Source organism: Sebastes umbrosus, chromosome 20 (genome assembly GCF_015220745.1).
Source record: "Sebastes umbrosus isolate fSebUmb1 chromosome 20, fSebUmb1.pri, whole genome shotgun sequence".
NCBI lineage: Eukaryota > Metazoa > Chordata > Actinopteri > Perciformes > Sebastidae > Sebastes > Sebastes umbrosus.
In genome coordinates this window covers 20,557,306-20,583,673 of record NC_051288.1, presented here as the reverse complement: position 1 = coordinate 20,583,673, position 26,368 = coordinate 20,557,306, and the positions used below count along the sequence as shown (strand labels likewise).

The following is a 26,368-nucleotide window of genomic DNA, read 5'->3' as shown; positions in this document are numbered from 1 at the left end:
GTTAAATTTCCCCAGGACTTTATAACAACAAGATAATATTGGCCACCAAAAAAAGTGTACACTTGCTTTTTCTATATATATTTTTTTTGGTACAAAAAAACAAGAATATGAATGTATATAATTAAATAAAAGCCATAATAAGAAACATGTTAATCTTCTTTAAAGAGTACACCATAGTTTGACAGTTTTATTACTTTTTTTTAGTGTTTGTAAGTTTTAAGAGTCTTAATATATTCTTTAAATTTACATAAAAATCGTCTGTTACAAGTGGGTAGCATAATGCAGTAAATGCAAAGGCATGATGACAGAGGAAACAGATGAGACTGTTGGGAAAATCAACATTTTACTCAGACATATTATAAAATTATGACGAAAAACAATATACGACTAAAATTACAAAATATGAACTTATTATGCACCAAAAAATGAGCTTCCATGTCTTCCGCCATTTCTGACGTCAACAAACACGTCACAACTCATGAACGCTGAGCTTTCAGAAACTTTCCATTTACGAGGTCGTGAATACCACAAGAGGGGGACATTCATATGGACTCTTCTCTTAAACACGACCCCATTTGAAGGCACCATAATGTTAAATCTTAATGGGATTTTCTGTTTTAATTGACAAATGACGAGTATCTCCACAATTAACTGGTAGAATTGCATTTCCTTCTTTTTTTTCCTGTCAATTTTCTAATGTTGGAAAAACAGGAAATGTTTCTTCAACTTGTGGATAACTGCAAGTCTCAGGTTGTATCATTACCCTGGCACACAGTCAACACACCTGACAGAGGATATACAGGTGTTACACCTTACTGCAGTCTTGCTTTCCGCAGGATTATTTCACACCTGTGCCTGCAAATGTTCTTCCTCACGAGCCGGCTGCCATCTGTTATGTTGTAATTATGTCTCACTCTGTAAACTACTCTCTGTTTCAGCGTTGTGCCTCAAAACTGTGAGCGACAGGGCGCTGAAAACCTCAGTGGTGCTGAATATATGCTATAGGAAACGACTAGATTTGGACCATCAGGTACAGAAAGCCATCTTCCAATTGCTATTCACTGTCTCACTGCTGCTTTTCAATCTGTCAGAATCAGGATCAAAAGATGGGCTAGAGAGAGGGTAGAGGTGAGACGAGAGATTCCTGGCAAGCAGGCTTTTCGACACAGATTATGTCACCTGCAAGGAAGGCCTCAAAGGTGACAACTTGAACACCACAATAACAACTTACACCATATGTAGAAAGAAGTGGAACACACTCACAGCATGCTACCACAGTTTCAGTATAGCAGCATCCAATACCCCTCTGAAGTTATACAGATTTACACTCCAAAAACCTCTCTGCTTGCCACCTGCAGTCGTTCCCCCCTGCAGCTCTGGGAAAAATGCTTCGTCTGAGCCAGGTAGTCCATGCAATAAAAGCTCGGTGTCCTGCCTTCAAGCTATCTCCAGTGGAACCCAGAGCATGACTGCAGAGCTGGCAATGACTTCAAAGATTTCCCACACAGAAAAAGTCCCCTATGGCATCCACATGGACATTTTCTACAGATACATTTTGCGCTGCAGGTTATGTAGCAGCACACAACTGGCCAGTTTTCTCACTATTTTTTTTTTTTTTTGCACCTATGCCATATCATTAAATGTTAACTGTGTTTTTATTGCAAGCCAGTATATTTGAGAAGAGGGAGTATTATTAGTATTCCACATTGAGGAAAAAAATAAATCGAGAATACGAGAAACAGAGAATAAAGTCATAGGTTTACGAGAAAAAAAAAAGTCCTAGTATTATGAGAATAAAATCATAATATTATAAAGTAGTACTTTGACGTATTATTTTAGAGAGGAAATAGAGCAACCTGTGTGAAAATGAGGAACGTGGAGCATCTTGTGAAGTTATACTATTGTTATAGTATCTTTTGGCACATCAGCACCACATTATCATAAATATTAGGACCTTGAAAACATTGTGCAAGAAACTGCGTTTATTCTGAAGAAAGAACCTCACTGACCTGGGGGAAATTGCCTGTTTCGTGGAGGAGGAAATTACTTTTTTTTCTGGTAAAGTTATGACTTTATTCTCATAATATTATGACTTTATTCTAGTAATATTACAACATTTTTCTCGTAATATTATGACTTTATTCTCAAAATCTCAATTTTTTCCCTCAGTGTGGCCCTAATACTCCGTCGTAGTTTGATATCTTTTGGAACACAGCTTTCCTTTTTTTTTTTTTTTTGCATCTCCTTTTTGTCAGTACACACAGCGCAGTATCACAACAAGCACATGTCCGAGCCTGTGAAAGACAGAGGATTAAATGGATCCACCCATGGGGAGGCAAGCAAGCAAACACAAAGCCGAGACATCCTGAAGAGCAATAACAAGATGAAACACTTTTTTCAGCGAAACACACATTGGGGAGATCACAGACTGTGGGCGTCCTTCCAGTGCTGCTAAGACTCAGGATGTTTTCCTGGGAGTTGCTGCCACTGTCCCACATCTTTCCACACTTGATATACTGTCCAGTGAATCTGAAGAGGAGGAGGCAGATGATGACTTATTAGCCTCCTGGCAGGACACATATAGTGTTTTGACCACCTTTCTAAGGACAGTTTCTCAGTCAAGCTCAGCCTCCAGTTCACCACACCAACACCTGTTGGTAGTGATGGACACAGTCCTCTCCTGGAGCAAGTAAGGCGAATGCGAGTGGCACCGCTGCCACCTACCACTGACAGACTTGATAGGGGCTTTGTGGTTTGCACTCAGCGGAGAAACCTACATCTCCCTTCAAAGCTTCAAAGCAGCTGGCGAACATCACACACAAGCCTGGCCTCTTCTTCAACCAGGACTAGCTTCCGTCAGAGGCAGGTCAATCTGGTGGACACTGACGTGGATCACTGACACATTGCAGTCTTCCAACGAGGCCTGTGGACGGCCAGATGATCTGAACGTGGATGATACGATGACGTTTAGTGACGTTCAAGATGGTCAAGCAGCCCGGGGAGGGGCTACTGCTGCCCAAAACACCCAGTCTCTAAAAGATAGCAACAAAGAGATTGCATGCAGACCTAAACAAAGGTGATCATATGATAGAATAGATCATTTTTCTAGTAGATTTTTTCTAAAACACCTGCAGGATTTTTGCCTTTTTAAGGATTTTTGCCTACACTGAACAACTATGACTTTACTGGCAAGTAGAGTATTTAATTAGACAGTTAAGTTATTGAGTTGTCATTCAAAATAATCATTATATTAGATTAAATTAAAAGTTCTTATCTTGATTCAGGTATGTTGCCTCTAAACGAGGAGGAGGATCAGCCAGACTGCATTCTTTCTTTTTTACATCTTGGCTGATGTGGAACTAAATACATGAGTATTACAATAAACCACTATGCATCTAATTCAAATGAGTGGATCAATGAGCCACAGGAAATGTAAAAGCAGTGGAGATATACAATATATTCAGATTGTGTTATTGTTTAATATAATATCCATTACATTTAGCAAAGTATCAAGTGTTCATTTATATAATAAGTGACCACTCTATAGTGATTTATTCTTTTGGCACCATTTCATTTCATGAGATATTTCAGTTGTTGCTTTGTTTTAATCCAATCATCTCACTTAGGTGCATATCCTTCTACAACTAGAGATCAAATTTAAATCATAAAGAGTTAAGAGTATAAAGCAGGATTCAGTGAACGAGTGTTATCAAGACTCAAGTTGGTGTTACAGAGGAACTGGTTCCAACAATGTGCATCAGTGTCACATGAGCAAAATCTCTGATGCTCCTCCTGGAGATTCCTGTGATGTGGCTCAGTTCTCCCGTTATCTGTGATGCACGAGAAGAAAGAGTCAGATTACATCAACAAAAACGGTTTGTATGGGATGTATTTGTGACAGATTCAGTACATACTAACATTAACTAAACTTGGATAAGGTAGATAGCTTGATATGCTTTGATTAAAATCTCAAAGTCAAAAGTCCTCTCTGACAGTCTTGACTAAATATTTTACACTAAGATTCACCAGGTTGTTGAGTTTTGGGCTTCATCTAACAATTATTTCTATTATCAATTACCTTGCTGATTATTTATTATTTTAATTAATTGTTTATTTGTCTTATTGACGTAATCAAAAAAAAAATTGCAGATATCACCATGAAACTTCCCCAGTTGATTATTTACATTAAGACAATTATTTTTTGTACTACAAGTTTTCTGAAATTTTATGTTTTTAAATATGCAAATGAGGTATTATCTAAGGCTAACTTCGGATGAATTTAGGAGAAATCTACTTACGCAAATAGACAAAGTAGTAAAATAAACACCTAAATGTGTATTTTAGATGTTTTCTATCCACTAGTCTGAAAGAAAACATGTTATGGAAACAAAATAGCCCAAAATCTCAAAATTGACCAGTGCATGAAAAAACAATGTTTGTGCCGCTTTAAAACACTAAAAACAAATGCTATTGTGAATACAATTAGGGTTTTAATACTTATAAAACCTAAAAAAGTGTTTCACCTGTTCCCATTTTCTGACATAGAGGATGAATGTCGCCACGGCGATGACACCAACACCAAGAAGCATGCAGTCTTCAGTCACTGTCACAAACTTCTCTCTGTTTAAAGAGAGTATTAGTATTAGTATTAAAGCAGCTAAAATCAATATTTGTATGTTAACAATGGATCACATTACTATTTGTAATGAGAAAGGGGTTGCTGGTAGTGATGAACCCACAGAGAGTTATCAACTGACTCTGCAGTTCTCCTACTTCATAATGTCTTTCAGCTCGTTGTTTTGGTTTTACGGCCCACAACAATAGTGTTGTTCTAGGCTACAGCACAGCAGTAGGGATGGGGATTAAGACCCGGTTCTATAAGGACCTGGTTCCAAATTTCTCCGAGCTTATCGATACTGCTATCAAGACTTGCGGGTCCTATAACGTAACGTTATGTCTCGAGAGACGAGAGTCATGTCATTTAAATCAAATCACTGGTGCACAAACATACATTGATTGTCTAATAAAGTTTTTGAATTCAATTGAATTGCCTGCATACCGTCGTTAAACTAAATAAAGAATTGCTTCACGCCTTCGTTCTGTTGTTATAGCTGTGTTATAGCTATATGTTATGTTGAAGGAGCCCTGTGTATTTCTTTTCAAATAAATGCCGCAGTGTTTATTGAAAGTAAATTTCATTCTGTTGTTCAGAAATCAGTCACAGACTCACAGTTAAGCAATAAAAGCAACACCGGTTCTGTTAAAAATTTATTGTTCTCTCGTCTTTCCACCAAATGATAGTGTATCGATAAAGACTCGGATCGTTAAGCAGTCTCGAAAGTGGTGTCAATATCAATAAACATTAACGATTCCCATCCCTACAGGCAGCTGCTTTCAGCTGTAAAGCTCTAAAACTCCACTGTGTGCACACTACCTGCCCAGGACCTAACGGCAGACAGACAAAGTAAGTGACTAGCTGGTGAACATAGTGGAGCATTTAGCAGCCAAAGAGCCAGATATTTCCCCTCAGCAGTTAGAGGAAACCAAAACAGAGCTAAAAGGAATGTGTAAGTTGTGTTCAAGTGGCCAAAAAATCAGTTATTGCATGTGTAATAACCTACCGCATCAACAGTAGGCTGTACTAGTCATAATTTAACAGTGTTGCAGGGGCCATGAGAAACATGATGGCACGAGACAAAATTTGAAACCAAAACAACAGACAGTTGTCAGCTGGTCGTAGTCTGCTCAACTCAACTGCCAGTCAAGAAGCTTTTCCACTCCACCGCGACAGGAACCACCAGTTCCAAATCATGCAGCAAAACTGTACATGCATGCAATGATATTGTCACATTTTTCATACTGCATTACAACCTGGTCTCAAACAAATAGTACATTAATTCAAGAGAATGGACTGGACGTACGTACAGATGGACGGACAGACGGACAACCCAAAAACATAATGCCTCCGGTCACGGCTGTCGCCAGCGCAGAGGCATAAAAATCATAAAATTGTGGCTTGAAGAGAAAAATGTAATACCTGTGTTCTGTGGGTGGGCTGGCACACTGAGTGGTCGTCACTAACAAGGAGTCGTAGATGGCAGTCCTCTGTAGGCTGACAAACTGGAGAACGTGTTGGCACAGCTGATGCAGACGCTCCACAGGGAGTGATGGCTCATTGTGTCCTATAAAGTTTAGTCACTTCTTTCAAAGTCAGCACAACTGTTCCATGGATATTGTTACATCTTAATAGTTCACTTAAGTTGCTCTATGTTTAAATATGATATCTTACCAAGCACCTCCAGAAGGATTTCCACATACATCAGAGGGTTAGGAGCATTCAGTCTGAATTCAAGCCCTTTTAACACCATCAGCTCTGATTCCAGGACAGTATGCTTGGAAGCATTGTGGCCGACTGAATTCAGAAAGCGTACAGCGGTATTGGTGTCGATTATCTAGAAAACGTTTGAGTAATTATCATAGATTATTTCATTCTTAATCACAGGGTATTGAAAGTTGTTAATCGTAGGCATCGCAGAACTTACGTGACTGTGCAAAGACAGTTTGCTTGCGAGTTGCACGCAGGAGAAGACGATGAGGGGGAATTTCTCCTTGAGTTTGTCAAACACAGCATCCTCATAACTTCCCGGTTGATCAGCAGCTGCACCCTGAGGTGTGGGTGTGGTCAACAAATCTGTAAGGTGCTTGACCATGAACCTGGGGGAGATAATTATTCAAATAAAGGCTAAACCAACATCATAATGGGTGTGGCAGGGAAAAGAAAACATGCTGCTCCTTCTTACCTTTGAAGTAATTCGATGGCGTGGTATGCAGCCAGAGGATCAAGTCTTAGTTCTTTAGTTATCAGGAAGATGTGTTCTAAGTAGCACCAGAGAGGGAGGCAGAGAGCAAAACAGAAACATATTTTACTGAGCACAGCAGTTGATAATCAGAGCATATAAAACACATTTACAGAAAGGACTTTGTAAGGCAGTAAATGGGTTTGGTCAATCCTATGTTAAGTGACACAGAGAGAGATCGTGTAGATCTGTAAAATGGGATCAATAACATGAAATATGAGCCATTACTCTCCAGATATTATTGGTTATTCACTGTCATTTATGAGCTCTTTGCAGAGATGCTTATTTGAACATATTTGAAATGAAAAAAAATATTCTGCATCATTTATCAAGACACAAATCTTCCTCTGAGATAAAATAACACAGAGGCCCATAAAGCACACTTACCAACCCTCCCGAGACTCCCGTTTTTCATTGCCCTCTCCCAGTTTCCTCACGGGGTCACAATTCTCCTGTATTTCTCCCAAATTTATGACAAATGTTGCACCTTTTTTTCCCTTTTCATTATCTCAACCTGTTTCTGGCTCTGTACAGGAGCAACAACAACAATAAAGCTACACCAAATGTCATTTTCCTGTCACCACAAAGTTGGGTTTTTGCTCGATGCAGCAAAAAGCTGTCGTGACGCGGCGCAAGCCATTGGAAATAATTTGTTTCAGTCACAGTGGTGCCGTTGTCGCATTGTGTCTGAAAGAACCTTCAGTGAGTGAGAGACGGAGAGAGAAATGGAGAGAAGGAGAAAGAAATAGGTCTATACTCAAGCAAGGGCAGAAAATGAATGAATGAGTGAATGAATGGAAACTGATGATGCCAGAGATTCACATCAGTTCACACTAGAGGGGCCAATTACTCTGTATTTGTTCCTGCGAATTAAAAGTAAAATTAAAAGTATTTTACATAAAACTGCTGTTGCAGTGTACATTATAATTATAATTATTTTGCAAATTCCATTCTTTAAAAGTCACCATAATGCAGGAAACAAAGTCTCTGAAACTCAAAACGCTTTGTTTCAAAATCCTCCATATCTTTTGAGGTCTCAAGGTTGACGAGTATGCCATAAAAACAGGGGGGGAAAAATCCTGTAATCTTTGTAAGTGAAGAATACTTATTTAAAATTCAGATTCTCTTTTCTTTATACTTATTTTTTTGGCGTGAAATCAGCTGAGAGCCATGAAATTAAGACATTTAACAAACATGAATCACAACCATGCTGAGTCCTCGACACCACCCACCCAGCCAACGCTAGAAAAATTGTATCGTGACTGGACAGTTTTTCTATTGACCTGTCAGTTTGAAAGAAAATATTTATTTGGAAGCTCCTTCTAGTCTGTGAGAAGAAGCACGTTAAAGAAACAGATAACAAAGGTATCCCCATGAATCTATTTAAATAAATTGTATTTTAGCTGTTAGGTGAACTACAAGGGAGCATATGGATGTTCATTAGAAGTCACTGCTTTCCATCTGCTCCTCCTCACAGGCAGGTTTGTCTGCTGAGGTGCTGCTGGCAGCTGGCAGACTCTGCTACCTGGAGGAGTTTGTATAGAGAACTGACCTCCATAATAACAGGGCTCACATTTCCAGGTGTATGACAGACTTCAGAGAGAGATGGCAGGGTACAGTGATGTGGGCCATTCAGAGATAGTCCTGTATATCAATCCCACCTGCTGACAATATTATTAAAACTATTGCAAAATGAGTCAGTCTGCACCCCAGTTTATAATAATTACAGTATGGCAACACATAGACCTAATGTACTTTAAATGTACTAATAAAAGCCTCGTTTATATACAGCAATTGTAAATAGTAGCGACCAAAGAAGATACTAATAATGATCCCTTAGTTCAGGGTCAGCAACCTTTACTATCAAAAGAGCCATTTTAGGCACAAAAAAAAATCTGTCTGGAGCCGCAAAACATTTGATCATTGTGATGAAGGTAACACAGTTTATAGTCTAAGTATATAGTATATAAGTCTAATGCAGTGAGGGCCAAAGTGACAATGTGCTACAGAGTATTAGGGCCACATTGAGGGGAAAAACATCTGAGATTTACAGAAAAAAGTCATAATATTACGAGAAAAAAGTCATAACTTTACGAGAAAAAAAATAAATAACACATAAAATTACTACTTTATTATATTATGACTTTATTCTCAAAATCTCAGATTTATTTTTTTCCTCAATGTGGCCCTAATACTCCTTCGTACCACAGACCTACAACAATGATAAATAAAAATGAAAATGTAAACAAAAAAACAGTTATTCATTTCCACAAAAATGTTTAAAAACCCACAGGGAGCCACTGGAGAGGAGCTAAAGAGCCACATGTTGCAGATCCCTGTCTTAGTTGAAACGACTGTAGCGGTGAACTGTAAACTCATTGAGCGATGATATCTATCTAGCTAACTGTCACAGCTGTGTGTGATGTAAGAGATTCAAACTGAATAAATACCAGGAGAATTTGAATTTGAGCGGAAATATTACCAGTAAATAAAAATTAAAAAATTTAAAAAAATTTAAAAAAATAACGATTATAAACGTAGTTTGGCGCATACATATTTTAAACTGGCAAAATTAACGTTAGTTAACGTTAAATGTTTGTTTGTTAGCAAGCTAAAATAAAAAATGTGCGCAAGCTCCCGGTTGTATAATGACCGTTACTCACCAGTTAGTCTTTTCTCTTTGAAGTTCCCGCTACATGTTGATAAACTGTTGAGGTTGTCTTTGTTTCTTTTGTTGAGATTAACAAGGAAATCTGTGAGTAGCTCAAAAGAGGCTTCTCGAAACTTTAAACTATGGCTCGGAGAACAAAAGAAACTTTTAGCCATTTTACAGCTGACTTAACGGTCGTCTTCACTGATTTAACGGTCGTCTTCACTGACTTAACGATCGTCTTCACTGACTTAACGGTCGTCTTCACTGACTTAACGGTTGTCTTCAACGGTTGTCTTCTCTGATTTAAAGGTTGTTTCCAACGGTTTGTCTCCACTGACTTAACGGTTGTCTTCAACGGTCGTAACCACTGATTTAGCGGTCGTCTGCAACGGTTGTCTTCGCTGACTTAATGGTTGTCTTCAACGGTTGTCGCAATTTAAACTGACTTAACGGTCGTCTTCAACGGTCGTAACCACTGACTTAGCGGTCGTCTACAACGGTTGTCTTCGCTGATTTAACGGTTGTTTCCAACGGTTTGTCGCCCCTGACTTAACGGTTGTCTTCACTGACTTAACGGTCGTCGCCATTTAAACTGACTTAACGGTTGCCTTCAACGGTCGTCGCCATTTAAACTGACTTAACCTGACTTAACGGTTGTCTTCAACGGTCGTCGCCATTTAAACTGACTTAACGGTTGCCTTCAACGGTCGTCGCCATTTAAACTGACTTAACGGTTGCCTTCAACGGTCGTCGCCATTTAAACTGACTTAACGGTTGCCTTCAACGGTCGTCGCCATTTAAACTGACTTAACGGTTGCCTTCAACGGTCGTCGCCATTTAAACTGACTTAACGGTTGTCCTCAACGAGCACTAAAATTACAATTTTACAACTTTGTTTGACAAAAATAAACTGGAAAAAAACAAATAAATCGAGTCTTAAAAGTGTATTTTCCAGGAGATGGCGGTATTAGAACCAAAGACCGGTGCTAACTGACAAAAATACACAGGAAAACCCCAAATAAATCGTGTATTAAACGTGTATTTTCCAGAAGATGGCGGTATTACCGCGGTTTTCACCACAGCACTGATTCAACGTCTCCTAGTAGGAACCTTAAAGCTGTCGTTGGGGGCTCATTTGGATGTTGCACCATTTTGTTCCATTCACACAGTACTTGGTGGCGCCTCGTAGTGCTCACTGCGCAGCGCAGATCTCACAACACACTGATGGGTTTCACCCTGCAGTAAACAGACTCCTCCTGTTGTGTAGATCATTGCTGCTTGTATAACTGCGGTGAAACAACCTTCAGTGGACTGACTGTTCAGACATGGCTGATGACAAGACGCCGAAGCAGCCCGCTGCTCGCGTTGCCACCAGGATAGACCCGGTGAAAGAGGGTCTTTCTCGGGAACAGATTCACTTCATCCGACATGTCGAGCTGGAGCAGTGGAAGAAGAAAACACAGCAGCTGCGGGCACGAAACGTGGTGACGGGACTCGCCATCGGAGCTATGGTTATAGGGATCTGTATCCTTCACTAGAGAGCAGCACTAACACCACTAACACCACTAACACCACTAACAGCACTAACACCACTAACACGAACCGCCAACACAAGGTGAACTATGTAACAATAGCTTAGCATGCTAACCTTAGCTTAGCATGCTAACCATCTGATTGGCTGGTAAATGTAGCTACATGTAGCTCACATGCTAACATGCTAACGTTAGCAATGACAGAAAGTTCCAGGTAGCTTTAACTGTACTGTACAGGTGTCTTGGAGTGCATTAACAAAGCAAAACACAGCTTAAATGTTGTATTTAAAATACCCATACGTGACTTATTACTTAGCATTAAGCTTTATTTACTGTACTCTTTTAAAATGTACCAAAGTTACAGCTTCTTTTAGGCTGCAGAGACACCTTCAGTGTGTCAGGTGGCTTCCTGGTGTTACATCAACCTGTTCCCTGTATGTGTCTAGGGGTACTGGTGATGGGAGATGCTGAACACTTACTGTCTCTCGGTGTAAGTGACCAATTGTTGTCTTTTATACACTGACATATCATAAGATACCCATCTATTTTTTTATACATATGGAAGCCCATGTTTGTCAGGGAAATAAACAGATATAAATACATGACAAGTTAGACATGATACAAACAAAACATGCTCAGTGTAAGCTGACATACTGAGTTAGACTTGTAAAATGTTACATTGACTTATTATCTCTTTATGTTAACCTACCATGAGCATTTTTGTTTTTATCATGCATAACATTTAATCTACTTTTTTATTTTCCTGTCAGAAATGGGCTCCCATTTATATACAATGAGGGTAGACTAAATATTAGAAGCACTCCCAGTATAATACAACACAACTGCACTACAGCTTCCAGAATGAAGACTTGAGTAAACACCCTTTAAAAACAGTTTAAACAAAACTGAACATTATCACCTTTATGAAGTTAGGTATTAACTATTGCAGGAAGGTTGAAATAGACTGCATTAGTTTTAGCTAGGTACAGCAAGAAAGTATAAGATTTAAAAAAAAAAAAAGGATAAACGGGATTTTTTTTTGTGTTGCAAATTAATCACACATTTTTTGTTAAAAATGTACCTTAAAGGGAGATTTGTCAAGTATTTAATACTCTTATCAACATGGGAGTGGGCAAATATGCTGCTTTATGCAAATGTATGTATATATTTATTATCGGAAATCAATTAACAACACAAAACAATGACAATTATTGTCCAGAAACCCTCACAGGTACTGCATTTAGCATAACAAAATATGCTGAAATCATAACTTGACAAACTGCAGCCCAACAGGCAACAACAGCTGTCAGTGTGCTGACTTGACTATGACTTGCCCTAAACTGCATGTGATTATCATAAAGTGGGCATGTCTGTAAAGGGGAGACTCGTGGGTACCCATAGAACCCATTTTCATTCACATATCTAGAGGTCAGAGGTCAAGGGATCCCTTTGAAAATGGCCATGCCAAGCTAGTATGACATGGTTGGTACCAATGGATTCCTTAGGTTTTTCTAGTTTCATATGATACTAGTATCTTCGCTCTAGCTTTTAAACTGAGCCCGCTACCACCTAAAAATCACAATTTTCGTTAAAGAAATTAGTGACGTTAAAACGCGTTATTTTTGTGTTAACTTTGACAGCCCTAGTTTTAAAGAATAAAGACAACCTTAAGGTGTTCACATAGATAGCTAATCAATTGGATACAAACACCTGACTGACACACTGCTTATCATGTAATGTTTGTGATATTTTTCTTCTTGCTGTCAAATATTTGCCTTGACCACTTGCTCCCCTGCTAGACGGCTACACGTTTTACTCCGTCTCCCAGGAGCGGATCATGGATGAAATGGATGAAGAGGCCAAGCGTGCGAAACTGCAGGGACCAAAGACCGGTGCCAACTGAGACACATGCATCGCCTGCCTGTTGTCAGACTGTGTGTCTGTCCTGCACTTAACTGAGAATGGGACTTATGTGGACACTGATGCCACTGATTTATATTCCATGGCTGGCCGCTGTTTTTCATGGGGAGACAGCGCTGGACTTTGTTTTTGTCTTGATTGTGAAGGTGAGGTCCTGCTGAGGACTTGATGTGTCTTGATTTCGATTAAGTTTGCCTGTCAGTGGAAAGGGCTAATCCACTGACCTTAAATGCTACCCGGAAGGCCAGACTGTAGAGTAATTACAACACTTACCTAACAAGTTTCCAGCTCTGATCATGTGATGTGCATACAGTTCAACAGGAATATCCTAAATTTCAGTCAGCTAATGATGTTAAATCTACAGTGGCCTTTAACAGCGGAGAAATGCAAATGCTGAAATGACACACGGATTAACCTGTTGAAACATATTTATGTCGATAAAGTGATTTGTAAAATAAAAAAATATAATGTATTTGATTTTTTTTTTTTTAAAAACACAATCAATGTTTCTGTGTATCTATTCATGTGAGGAAAAAAGACACAGAGCGAAGCAGCAAAGATGACAAAAGAGCTGTGGTATTTACAATTGCATTTATTTTTGTCAAAATTTGATATAAGGAGTCTGATCTAGCCACCAAATCTTGAGAGTAAAAATATAAAATAAGACATTGTAAGGGAAAGGCACAGATTCAGCATGGCAGGACAGCAGCAGCTTCAGAAAGCAATACAATTATATATTTACATTCAAAATTTTGAAACTTCTTTGAATATATTATGAACTTTGGAAAATCTTACAGGAGTTCCACTGCCAGAAAATTCAGTGTGTGTTGTGAATATTTTATAAGGCAACAGCTAAACATTCACAGCTTTGGACTGATTTCTCTAGATATATCCCACAATGCACTAATTATTTGAAACTGGGGAGGGTAGATCGTCGTTGCTGTGATCAAAAATAAACTGGAGAATATTCTCTACCTCCCTTATAGGAAACAAAATACCGTGAGACATATCCGCTCTTCCTCGAATGAACACAGTTTTATCCACAAAAGTGTTAAAATGATTGAGAACAAGAGTAGAAGTTGCTAAAGTGCACAAGGTGCTTGATCTATGGAACAAGCGACAATAAATTGCTTGAGCAAGAATTAAGGTTGTTGACATGTTTAGTTTACTCCTGACCTGTAAACATGATCTATAAATGCACTCTACTATATACACATGTACAATCAACAGGAAAGCCAGTAGTCTAAAAACTAGATTTTTCACAACTTATAAATGCACATAAATCATTTTGTCATTTGAAACCAGCTATAATATTTGATGTCTTATGCACGTTTGACAGATTCTTTCTGCTGAAGCAAGCTACATTTATAACTGTTGTACGACTGTTTCTTTCTGAAGCATTAACAACTTCACATGTATGTGTTGATAGAAATAATATCCCCTTATTGTACTGCTGTACAAAACTCATTTTCGCTACATCTAAAAACGTCGGGACTGCAGTCAAACCTCTCCAGGCTGAGTCTAGAGAACTTCCTGTCACTAAAAGACGTACTACAACTAAATGTGTTCATAATGCACATTTGAATAAATCAAACTGCACAGTGCAATAATCAGAGTCACTGTGCAGTCAGCAGGTGCTGAGACATCATTCAACTTAAGCAAATAAGTTGCGAGATTATCCGAAATGTTGTCATGCGTGTACGACGGTTGTCAGTAAAAGTGTTGCTGTGGTTCACATCACTGTGCTCAGATTGATTAACGGCAGTGTAGCAGGAAAACGGGAACTTCATTCTGGGTCAAAGTCGTAGTAAAGTGCCGCACAACTCTGCAGCACTTTGTACCATCGCTTGACTGCGTTTAACGTTTTGCTCAGAGAAAACGGAGAGTCAGCCTGGACGGAAGTTTCATTCTGAACCGTTGGGTCTGACAGTTTATTTACAAGAGAGCAATAATGCTTTTTAACATGAACCAGATTTGGAAGTGTTTCTGTTCTTCAGCTGCAACAAATTCACCAGATCAGATTTTCAGAGGGCTGAAAACGGGATATTACAGTTCCTGTGTAAATCCAGCTTTATTGATGTTTATGTTTATATATATATATATATATATATATATTTATATACGTTGAGGTAAATGACCACTGGCAGAGGGAAGCAGTTTGCTGATCGGTGTGCCAGTGAAAAGTGTTAAAGCGATCCACCTGCAGGACGGGTTTGACCACTGCAGTCACACTTCAGATGAGGTAGTCCAGATATACAGCGTGCTTGGCTGAGAGTTTCTTACTAGGAAAGCGAGAAAGAAAGAAATACATAAAGTGAGAACAAAGCATTTTTTGGGGTTAAGTTTAAGGAAATGATTTGGGTGTTTTGAAGTGGGCTTGTATGAGGTTCTTATCCATAGTCAGTGTATTTCTTACAGTAGATGGAGGTCGGCACGCCCTCAGTTTGGAGAAAGACAGGAATTACCGGACAGAAGCAAAGCAATGTACTGCTTTGTACGGGGGCAGCAGCAAAACATATTTTAGTCACCTAAAAGAATCAATATCAGTTTAATTGCACGCTATATTTAGAATATTTTCACCTCTTTACCTTGTCGTGAGACAGCTATACAGTCTGTTTGAAGCTGTCATCTATGCTTTCGCCAAAGCAACCAGACTCCATTGAAAAAAACAATAATTTTACCACGCAGAACACAGGAGTTCCTGGTGTACCACTTCCTCGGTTGTTTAGTTTGATTGTGTTATTGTCTGACTTTGGTTAGTTTGGATTCACACAATAGCACACATAAACTAACCAATTGACGCAGCGGTAGACCAGCAACCCCCATGTCCTGTGAGGTAAAATTACAGTTTTTTTTCAATGGAGTCTGGTGGCTTTGAAGAGAGCATAGATGAATGTAAAAGCTTCAGCTCCCCATTGGAATGGGCTGTCTGACTGCAAGGTAAAGTTGTGAAAACATTCCAGATATAGCGTACACTTAAACTGATATAGATTTTTTTTTAGGCGGCTAAAATATGTTTTACTGCCGGCCCCGTCCACAGCAGTACACTGCTTTGCTCCTGTGTCGGTAACTCCTGCCAGTGCCGACCTCCATCTACTGTAAGTAATACACTGATTATGGATAAGTACCTCATACAACCCCATTTCAAAACACCTGAACTATCCCTTTAAAAGGGGAGAATAATACTAATATGAAGTTTATTAATTCAGTGTCCACTCACCATTCTACTAATGTCAGTGGCAAAGGTGACGCCTTTGCTTGGTTTATCCTGGGAGCCGCTACTGCTGCCTCCAAGGGAGTTTCTCCTAATGATACCTGGGAGAACAAACGTGTGTTATATTATAAAACACATTTAGACATAAGGTGGTCACATACCAGGTAATAAAAGTGGATATTTTTTGCTTACCTTGGAGTGGCAAGATGTCCAAGCGCTGCAGGCTGTTCCTGCGGGACGAGGGGAATCCACTCCCCTTGGACAGACGGCGCTGTCGACTGGACAGCATAGCAGCAGGAGAGACGATGCCTGGAGGAGGAGTCTTCCCCATCTTCTCATACAGCTCTTCAATCTCTCTCTTCTGGGTGGCCTGCAGGGCCTGCACCTCTTTCAGATGTCTGAGAGGGGACAAAAAGGAACAAATGTAAGTGGTTGAAGGCTCCTTTTTGTTGCTGGGAAACGTAAGTGAAACAGGTCGTCCTTGAAAATCCTTAACGTTTTTTTTTTTACTATGTCTAAAATTATTGATAGATACAAATTGTGTTTATTATGTTACTGTAATTTCCTGTTTTTAAATATGTACATAAAGAAACAAGAAGGCATGTGGATTTGAGGGAATTAAGGCCTCAGAAAGTTTGTAATGGTTGGCTAAACTTTTTCTCTAGATTTACTTGACTTAATTTAAGAAATATATAAATTGCATTAAAATCCTAGTGCTGAAACAACTCTTCAACAAAACAAACAAGAATTTTGATCATTGTTTTGATCATATTTTATCAAACATTTGCTGGTTCAAGCTTCTTAAATGTGAGGATATGTTGCTTTTCTCTGTTTGATGCATTTATAATTTGATTATCTTTGGGATTTGGACTATTTATCTTATACTAATACATCACATTGGGCTCTGGGAAATTGTGATGAACAATGTGACGAGTGTGATGAATGATATTAATATATTTTTTTATATTTAACAGACTTGGAGTAGAGAGAGTAGAAAATTCATGATGACTTCACGTGTAATTTTTGACTTAAATCTTGCGTTACACCAAAACATGAAGTCCCAAAGTTTCACCAGAGATCATAAAAGAGATCATTGGAACGTGTTTTCATATTCAACCTTATCTGGTTGACCTCTGACCTCTGTTTCTGTAGTCACTCACTTCTCTCTGAGCTCCTGAAGCTCCACCATCATGTCCTCGTCATCACTGTCAGAGTCATCGCTGCTCATGTAGGGCGCGTTGCGGTTGTATGTCGTCATCCATAGATGGTGAAGGGCGTTGCTGTACTGCGGGCTGCCTGCCGCCCCGTCCCACAGCCTCCCCTCCATCTCAGCATTCGTCACAGAGAGGCCGCTGTCCGCAGACGTTCCCAACAGGCTCATGCTGTACGCTCTCCTCCGACTCCTCTTCCTCGTCCTCGGTCGTTCCCCGACGACCTCTTCCACCACCTCCTCCTCGTCCCCTTCCTCCTCGTCCTGCTGCTGCTGCTGCTGCTCCTGGCTCCCGGCCCATCCCACCTGCCCGTCGGCCTCCTGAAGGACCCCTGTGGTGGACCCTCTGTGGGGATGCTGGTGAGGAGGCGACATGGTGAGGGAGGTGCCCAGGCTCGTCTCAGACTCGCCCTGCTCCTCGGTGCTGCTCTCTGACGGCGTGCTGCCGTCGTCGGCTGGCTCTGGTGCGGCGGGTGCTGGAACAGCGAGCGCAGGGATGTGCATGCTGGGAGTCACCTGGAATCGCCCGACAGTGACTGGTGCAGACTGGACTTCTGTAATATAGAAGAGAAGGTGTTAATATACAGCTCCAACACCTCTGTGGACACTTTTAAAAGAAACATTAAAACATATTTTAGCTTTTACTTAAAGTGCCTCGTCATTTATTGCCTTAGTTTTTAAGTCTTAATCATTGGTTTTCATACTTGAGCCTATTTATTCTAGTTACATTTTATTGTCATCATTTTTAGTCTATTTATTGTTTTGTTTTAATCTTGCCCTGTGAAGCACTTTGGGCTGCATGATAGTATGAAAGGTGCTTCATAAATAAAGTTGAGTTGGGTAAGTGCTCTACAAAAAATCCAGCTGGCATTTTTATAAACACCTTGACTAGTTACCTTTAAGATAAAAACATATAAATAACCTGATAAAGTATCTAAATTTACTTATAATATATAGATTTAAAAGAGTAAATTTATATGAGAGACAGTATTGATTGTTCTGTAATCTGATCAGAGCTGATTGATCATCAGAACAAAGCCTTAATCTGTCTTGACGTCCAGGCTTTGATTAAAGTGTAATCATGTGTGCCTTGGTATCTCTTTCATTGGCTGGGTTTCCACCAAATGTTCCTGGAACTTTTAGCCCAAGTAACTACTTTTCAAGGAACTAAAAGGTTACTTCAGCCCACTGTTGACTGCGTTTCCACCGCGGTTTTAAAGTCCTGTGAAGATTAAGCAAATTAGTCCGCTGGCGTATGAGAAAGCCGCCTGTTTCATCTAAAAAACAGACTGAAGAAAAAACAGACTTGTCTATCTTCAACGATATTTACTGATGCACATTGAATGAAATGCAGCGGAGGAAAATGAACTGTCTCCACAGTAAATCATCTGTTGAGTGTATGAGGGTTATTTATTTGTGCTTTAGATTGTTAACGCCGTGAAACAATCAGAGTTCCTTAAAAGGTTCTTAGTTTTGAGGAAGATTCCTGCGGTGGAAACGGGGCTACAGTGTCTTATTTCCTAAAACAGAAATCTTCCTGTATAGGAGGATGTCCTCTATAGAGCCTTAATTACTGATAAGTGTGATGGAGTTACATATAAGTGACACAAACAGTTTGAGTCACTGTATGCACTCACAGGGTTTAAAATGCTGCAGTGCCTCAGTTCTTCCACTACGTGTCCCCATTACAGTGATCACAGACAGTGTTTGGGTCTGTGCCTGCTAAAACAGAGGGACTCTGTTGAATGTGGGCTCCTGAGGAGGGTATAAACACCGACAGGCGTGGATATGGGAGGAGAGGCCCGTAACGAGCGCGGCTGCTCCCTGATTGGCCAGTGCCGGTGGGCAGGGTCGCAATGACGCCTAGGTTTGTGTTGGTTTTGAATGGAACATTACATCCAGACTCGCCGTTACGCAATGGCTCCTGAGGCACCGCTAATAGGTGATAATGTCACCGAGGATGCGGCGCAGAGAAAGAGAGAAGGAACTGAAAAAGAAGGCAAATTATCCGTAACAGAGACATCAGAGTGTATTTAGACCTAATACATCATAAAAAGGAGCAGAGGAGAAAAAAAGGTGTGAGATTTGGCCGTGGTTGTGTGTATACACAAGCATGTGTGAGGGTTTGTTTGGGGTGCAAACATAAACATCATACAGTGTATGTTATTTTCCAGCTCTCCCAGCCCCCCCTGGCCAGTAACATACAACACATTAGGTGTTGCAGGAACATGTGAACATAAACAGAATTATTTCTTACCAGATTCAGTAGAGGAGGCTTTTGGTTTGGGGGTACTGGTTTTCATCTCAGGTACAGTGGGGTGCAACGGAGCACTGAAGGATGATAACTGGACAGGAAGAATAAACATTGGTAGTATTAGTGCTGCAGCAGATAGATGATTGATATTCAATGTTGTTCTAAAATTCAGTGTTTCAGTTATCAGTCATGACCGGCCTCCAACTCAGAAATCTCTGGCCTGATGCTCGCTTAGAGAAAATGATCCAAATGTGTTCCACACAGTGCAGTACACAGATTTAAATGAGGGGAAAACAGAGCACTCATAATGGATTGGTAACTTGTATTGGCAGATACTCAGAGTTGAGGTATTGGGATAGAAAAAGTTGGACCCAAATTTGTTTTAATTGATCAATAAAACGTCAGAAAAGAGTGAAAGAAGCAATCTGTATTTCCCAGAGCCCAAGTTCTAATAGTTCTTTCTGTCCTACCAACAGTTCAAAATCCAAAGATATTCAATTTATCATTTAAAATAGAGAAAAGGGGCAAATCCTCCATTTCAGAAGCTGGAATCGGTAAATGTTTGGTCTGAAAATGTACTTAAATGATTAATCAATCATCACATTTTTTGTTGTCAATTAACTAATCAATTAATCATTTCTAATTTGCATGCACACAATTTCATTTTAAAGGGATCTCAACTGAGAGAAAGTGAGGAAAAAGTAAGTGTAGGTGACTCACAGTGCTTTCTGGGCTCTCTGGGGGTGACGGGGAAAGATCTGAACTGGACACTTCTGATTTGGGTTCATCCTGGACTGGAACCGGCACCAAGTATGAGGCCACATAACTGTGGAGACTGTCCTCCTGGCTCAGGTTGGGTGGACTGGTGGGGGGACTGTAGAGTCCAACCGGCTGCTGGAAAGGCTCCTGAGGAACCGGTGGAGGAGTGGAAGGCAGAGAAGGTGGAGAGACAGTATGAAGCCAGTTTGGATGACTGCTTTGAGGAAAACCATCCATTAGAGGCATACTCTCAGGGCTGTGGTAGGCGTAAGGGGCCTCTCCTGGCGAGGTCTGGTAATGTTGTGGGTAGATGGAGGGGTAACCGGACTGTTGGGTCATGTGAGTGGGGGGTAGCTGGGGGTGGAAGCCTGGATAGGGGGACATCCCCTGGGCGGGCAGGCTCGAAGGAGGGATGAAAGACTGGGCCATGCTCATGGCCATGGAGATGACATTCGCTAAGGAAAACAGGGGCTGCGTGTGGGGGGGCCACATGTTGGGATGCTGAGGGGAAGATGGGGACAAGGTGACACCATCACTGCTGACAGGGCTCGGGGTCTCATTGTGAGGACTTTGGGAGCCGGGGGCTGGGGAGGGAACAGAGGAGAAGGCCGGGGTACTGGCGACTCGTGTGAGGGGAGGATGGAGGCCTGGCTTGGGGGAACCCGGAGAGCCGGGGTACGGGAACGGGAAGTGACTGTGGCCCATGTAGGGCAAGTGGTAGTGCTGGTGGTGCGGCAGGAGAGACGCAGGGTTGTGCTGATAATGGAGGGGAGACCCTGGAAGACAAAGATAAAAAAAAAAATTAATTAGTATTTTTAATGGGAGAAGAAAAACATGTAAAATAAAGTGTTTTTTTTTTGACAAACATCAACAATGACAGAAAACATGACTGACAAACATAGAACAGAGACAGAAAATATATTTTTTTAACTGTGTAAAATTGGGTATAGGAAAAGGGTGGGACTGTTATATGAAGATGATAGTAGTGACGGGGCGGCAGATTAAGAGGCGGGATCAGATATGAGAAAATGTTTTTGAATTCCGTGATTTGATTATTTTGTTTGAGACTTGCTCTAATGATATATGTTCTGAGAGGAGGTTCAACCATTGTTTTATAGAGAGTAGGTGTCTGGATTTCCAATTGTGGAGAATAGTTTTCTTGGCGTACAACGTGCAATAAAGTTAGACGTTTGTTAATCAGAACGACTAATAAATTGGGCTGTTATGAATGACATTTTTGGGCTTCGAAGCCTTGGGGAGAAATATTCGAAGGTATTCAAAGGTATTCGAAGCTTCGCAGCACAACGCCATGCCACGCAACGCCACGCCACGCCACGCCACGCCACGCCACGCAACGCCACGCCACGAAGCGCCACGCCACGCAACGCCACGCCACGCCACGCAACGCAACGCCACGCAACGCCACGCCACGCAACACCACGCCACGCAACACCACGCCACGCAACACCACGCCACGCAACGATATCCGTCTGAGAATAGCTTAAAATAATTAATGTTGAATATGAATAATGAATAATGTTGTGGGATTAGTCCTTATTTCATGGGCTATTTTTTGGATTTGTACATTATTATTACATACTTATATATATATAGGAGGTCATGGAGGTCGATTACCATGGCAACAGTCGAAGCTTCAAAGCACTGGCGTCAGCCCTTCTAATACGTGTAATTTTAAATGAGACCCCCCCTGCACAGTTTCAGTGGAGACAAGTTAGCTCACTCATTCTTCCTCTCTCGGTCAGTCTACTTCTTCCTGCCAAGACGTACGCCATGTGGAGCATAAATCTTTCCCGTACTTTCAAATAATGGGTTTCCATGGTGAACAAAGACGTTTTGTTTAAAACAAACATCCGACTATAATTGCATTCGTAAGCCGGAGCGGTTGCACACCGGGCATTACAAGGCTGTGAGGGAAGACATTTCCGAGGAGTTTAAATGGAACACACGTGCGCGTACACAACTTTTTTTTGGGTTGGTTTAAAGTAAGATTAAAGTAGTCTGGATGCCGACATCACTCCTTGGGGAACAGTTGAGGATGCCAATACCCGAGCCTCATCCATTGATTTGACATTTACCTCAACAATGGCTCCACAGTTATAAACCACACCTCCTGTTCCTGATGATGCAAACCAGCCTCTACTTTTTTCCATGCTGACGGAAACATAGGTTAGGCAACACTCTGTGAGGGTGGCGGGCGGCCAAGGAGCATTGCGCAAGCGACCATGCAGTGGACGTGCAGCGGAGAGGGGACCAGAGGGAATGAGAGTGTTCAGATACAGTACAGGGGACATATGGAAGATATGTGTTCTTTGATCGCGATCAAATGCCCCTCCTGTGGGGAAGCAGACGGCGACGGTGGGGAGGAGGCTTTCTTGGAAAGTCTGTAGGAGTTTGTGCTGGCAAACAGATGTTGCCGACTATCGCAGCACTGGAGAAAAGCTCATGCTTCACAGCGACAGCATTCACAGCTCCCTAAAAGCCAGAAAAGCGCCCTTCAGGTGAGGTAATTACCCAAGAGGCCCTGCTGCAAAGCAGACACAGACGAAGGCTTTGAGGTGTAGGGATGGCGGATGGCGCCATGTCTGAACAATACCAAGAACGGGCCGTGAGAAGGGGAGGGGGGGTTTATGAGGTAGCTGAGCTTTGACTTATTCTTTGCCAAAGGACTGCAACAATTTTTCAGTGTGCTGAAACAGTAAACAATGCTCTGCCTCTTCACGTAGGGACCAGAGGGAGGGCCGGAGGGCTATTTACCTGGGCCGCTGTGGAAAGACTGCGAGCGTAATAGAGGTCGCCCGGGTGAAGTAATGTCTGCACTGAAGACGTCTCCATTGGGGCCACATACCCCTACGCTCTGGTTAGCCACACAGAAGTCTACGACAAGAATCACACATGCATGAGGGGATGGATGTAGACACACAATTATCATGCACAGTTAAAAAGAAAAACATGCAAGTTAATCTGACATGCTGTTATGCAGTTCACTCTGATGAATGTCAAACTTTCATGACGTGATTACAGACTGGCTGGCGGCCAAGCTCTACCGTAAAACATTCATTCGCTTCATTCATATCATATATAATCTCCCCGAGCATCAAATTATCCTCTTAAATGGGTGAATTAAGAGCAGACAGGAGACTTACCAGGCAGAGAAGAGGAGGAGAGTGTTCGAGGCAGGGTGTGACTGTGTAGATTAGGCTGGAAGAGAGCACATTTGATAAAACTCAATCACCACTTCTAACCACGACATGATTCAGCTGCAGCACAAAGCTCACCAGCACTAATAGGTGGGTAGAAGCCGGACTGGACAGTATTAAGTTCATATTAATGTAGCACTACTTAGTGTAACATCTATCATGCCTGCTGCTGCAGGCTTCTGTGACACAGAATTACTGCCTCGCAGTTGTATGCCTCAGTTGCGGTTTAGATCCATGTCGGTCCACAACGTCATCATTTGATCCTGTTAGACATTTGTGTGAAATCGTCATAATTAGCACATGAATTCTTGAGTTAGTGCCAAAGTCTGTATATAAGAAGTGGAGTTCAGTCTACAGCCCTATGCAGAAAGTTGGATGATGTTCCACTGTCAAATATCTTTACAACAACAGGGACAGACTGGGACAGAAATCCATCCCAGGACCAGATTAGGAGGGGCCGTTTGTATCCCCCTCAGTATGGCCCAGTCTGACAGGCAGTTTTTGGTTCCTTTTTATTATTATATTTCTATTGTTATTTAGCTCACAACGATTAGTTGGCCCACATTTTGCTGCCCTAGGCTATTGCCTATATGAACGTGCCGGCCCCTGGCTGTGACGTACAGGTATAGAGGTAGCTCTGCGTAGGAGTGTGCGTTCACGTCATTGCCTACTTCTTGCCTTGCTTTCAACAACATCAAGCTCGCTCTGGCAAGCGCTTTCACACAGTAGTAAAACTTCTGGCTGCACTGTCTGTACTAAACGCCATGAAAAACACTCTGCTGCCGTATGCTCAATATATTTTTAGAAATTCTGAATTTCATATTCTAGAAAACAGAATGGTGCAATAGTCTGGAAACAGAAATGTTTTTCCAAACTTATCCAGACCTGGAGATTACTAAAATCAAATTCCATACTTTTCCATACTGCATAGGAACTCTGTGAGATATCATGTTCACGAGAATGGGATGGATGGACAACCCGAAGACATAATGTCTCCAGCTAAGGTTGTTGCCGCTGCGGAGGCATAAAAGCAGAATGGACAAAATCAATTGCAGAAGAGGCCGGGATGAGATATCATACATTTTAGTCCCCAATATGGGTCAAGCTCCAAAAAAACAACAGATCCTACACTTCCCATAATGCAATTTATTAGCCTGTAACCAGATTTCAGATGATGTAGGTGACCCTGAGGCCTGACCTCAGGTCAGTACAGCATGTATTAAGTGGACAATAAAGTTAAGATGGTCGTAAAGAATTTATTGTTAGTTTGTGAGGAGCTGTTTCCATAATAAATCGCATGTTATTAACCATTTAATATAACTATTATTACGTCTTTATGCGTGTATACGAGGACAGTTTGTGAAAGTAATTTAACGGCAACAATAAATGGATAAATTGCCGCTTTAATCTGGCTCCATCTGCAAAATCTGAGAGGCGAAGAAACAGATTTTTCTCCGCTGATTTCTTTATGTCGGTCTGTGAAATATCTCAACAACTTTTCGATGGATCGGCATGACGTTTTGCACAGACATTCATGCTCCCCAGAGGATGAATCCTAATGACTTTGGTGATCCCCTGACTTTTCTTCTAACTAGTTTTTCCTCCAAAGTTTTCATTTATTCAGTTAAATATCTCATTATCTTCTAGATGGATTGGCGCAGCTGTACTTGTTTAGTGCTAATGAGCAAATGTTTACATGCAAACAAGCTAAATTAAGATTGCGAAAGTGGTAAACAGAGTAGCTGCTTTCCGTCATTATGTTTGCATTTAGCTCAAAGCATGCACTAAGTAAGTGCAGCCTCACAGAGCTGCTAGCACGGCTGCAGACTATTAGTGTTGCTCTTCAAGCGGTGGTTAGAGCAAATAAGGAACAGCTAGACAAGCAAGGCTTTCGAGGTAGTCAAGCTCCATTTGGATTCCTCCTTTAACTCGACTAGCTTGATCTGTTTTTTTGGCTGGGACAGTGCGGGGGAGAGCGGCCATAATGAGTCTTGGGGGATGCGGTCCATGCAGTGTTTTTAATCAGGTGCTGGAGCGGAGCCAGCACAGATTTGTCCACAGTGGTTCAGGGTAATTATGTAGCCAACGGGTCGGAAGCAAGGTAGATAATTGGCGGTAGAGGTTTACTGCTCTTACTTGTCCCACATGAAACTGCACATTATTCTTTTCTCCATCATTCATGAAAATCTTAAGATCATTTTCACTGAAAGGCACAAGGAGATTTTGTTCGTTGTGTTCCGCAGGGTGGAACATATCCTGGCAGAACAAACGCTGCCTTTCCTTTGAGCAGACATACTGTATCTGATTAGGTATTAGGTCTTATCTTGTAGAGGATGGCACGGCTCTGAACAACTCTTTTTGTTTTTCATTTTACAGTTCCACAGAATGTTAAATCAGAAAGGCTTAAGGCCGGGGGAGGCAGGATATTTTTGGCATCATTGGGCAAAAATTCCAGAATAACCTAACTAGGCTTCTGCAACCTCCTCATGGCTCTGTTTTCAGGCTTTAAAAAATCTAGCCTGTGACGGGACTTTGACCAATTACAGGTCATTTCAGAGAGAGAGAGCGTTCCTATTGGCTGTACTCCGGCTTGGTATTTCCTCAACTGATCTCAACATGGCTGCCGGGTCACAAACTTTCTCATTTTACAGCTAAACAGTACACTACGAGATGTTTCTGAAAACATTTGAGGCGAGAAATAGACATTACAGTAAAAGAATATTCATATTTGATCAGCGCTGCCTAGTTTGA

The 26,368-nt window shown here is 41.1% G+C and overlaps 3 protein-coding genes and 1 long non-coding RNA gene across 6 annotated transcripts in view; 2 read left to right on the top strand and 2 right to left on the bottom strand.

Moving 5' to 3' along the window:
* The first annotated feature begins 1,743 nt into the window (after nucleotides 1-1,743).
* On the top strand, nucleotides 1,744-25,488 carry LOC119479361. Its single transcript, XR_005204665.1, has 3 exons — nucleotides 1,744-1,909; nucleotides 19,813-19,819; nucleotides 25,478-25,488. It is a non-coding gene; the product is annotated as an uncharacterized LOC119479361 (long non-coding RNA).
* Nucleotides 3,460-10,227, bottom strand: cntd1 (cyclin N-terminal domain containing 1). Of its 2 annotated transcripts, none has more exons than XM_037754862.1 (8): nucleotides 10,153-10,227; nucleotides 9,521-9,843; nucleotides 6,801-6,876; nucleotides 6,543-6,714; nucleotides 6,290-6,452; nucleotides 6,038-6,182; nucleotides 4,524-4,620; nucleotides 3,460-3,830 (listed from the first exon to the last, which is right to left on the bottom strand). In XM_037754862.1, exons 2-8 carry the CDS (start codon nucleotides 9,681-9,683, stop codon nucleotides 3,717-3,719), a joined length of 930 nt encoding a protein of 309 aa, XP_037610790.1. In that variant the 5' UTR covers nucleotides 9,684-9,843; nucleotides 10,153-10,227; the 3' UTR covers nucleotides 3,460-3,716. The 2 variants fall into 2 exon arrangements, with proteins under 2 accessions (XP_037610790.1, XP_037610789.1); XM_037754861.1 differs by lacking the exon at nucleotides 10,153-10,227 and having other exon boundaries at nucleotides 9,521-9,689; nucleotides 9,732-10,114.
* On the top strand, nucleotides 10,702-13,295 carry LOC119479360 (cytochrome c oxidase assembly factor 3 homolog, mitochondrial). The gene is made up of 2 exons (XM_037754863.1): nucleotides 10,702-11,034; nucleotides 12,842-13,295. Exons 1-2 carry the CDS (start codon nucleotides 10,836-10,838, stop codon nucleotides 12,943-12,945), a joined length of 303 nt encoding a protein of 100 aa, XP_037610791.1. The 5' UTR covers nucleotides 10,702-10,835; the 3' UTR covers nucleotides 12,946-13,295.
* wnk4a (WNK lysine deficient protein kinase 4a) overlaps nucleotides 13,454-26,368 on the bottom strand; it is a 50,208-nt gene continuing 37,293 nt past the window's right edge. The window contains exons 14-21 of one of the 2 annotated variants that reach the window (XM_037754857.1): nucleotides 23,564-23,618; nucleotides 23,175-23,294; nucleotides 20,361-21,175; nucleotides 19,644-19,731; nucleotides 17,337-17,940; nucleotides 16,369-16,574; nucleotides 16,183-16,277; nucleotides 13,454-15,244 (exon numbers count right to left, since the gene is read on the bottom strand). In XM_037754857.1, the coding sequence (XP_037610785.1) occupies nucleotides 15,242-15,244; nucleotides 16,183-16,277; nucleotides 16,369-16,574; nucleotides 17,337-17,940; nucleotides 19,644-19,731; nucleotides 20,361-21,175; nucleotides 23,175-23,294; nucleotides 23,564-23,618 (1,986 nt within the window). In that variant the 3' untranslated portion in view covers nucleotides 13,454-15,241. The remainder of the gene's footprint in view (nucleotides 15,245-16,182; nucleotides 16,278-16,368; nucleotides 16,575-17,336; nucleotides 17,941-19,643; nucleotides 19,732-20,360; nucleotides 21,176-23,174; nucleotides 23,295-23,563; nucleotides 23,619-26,368) is intronic. The other variant, XM_037754859.1, reaches the window with a different exon arrangement.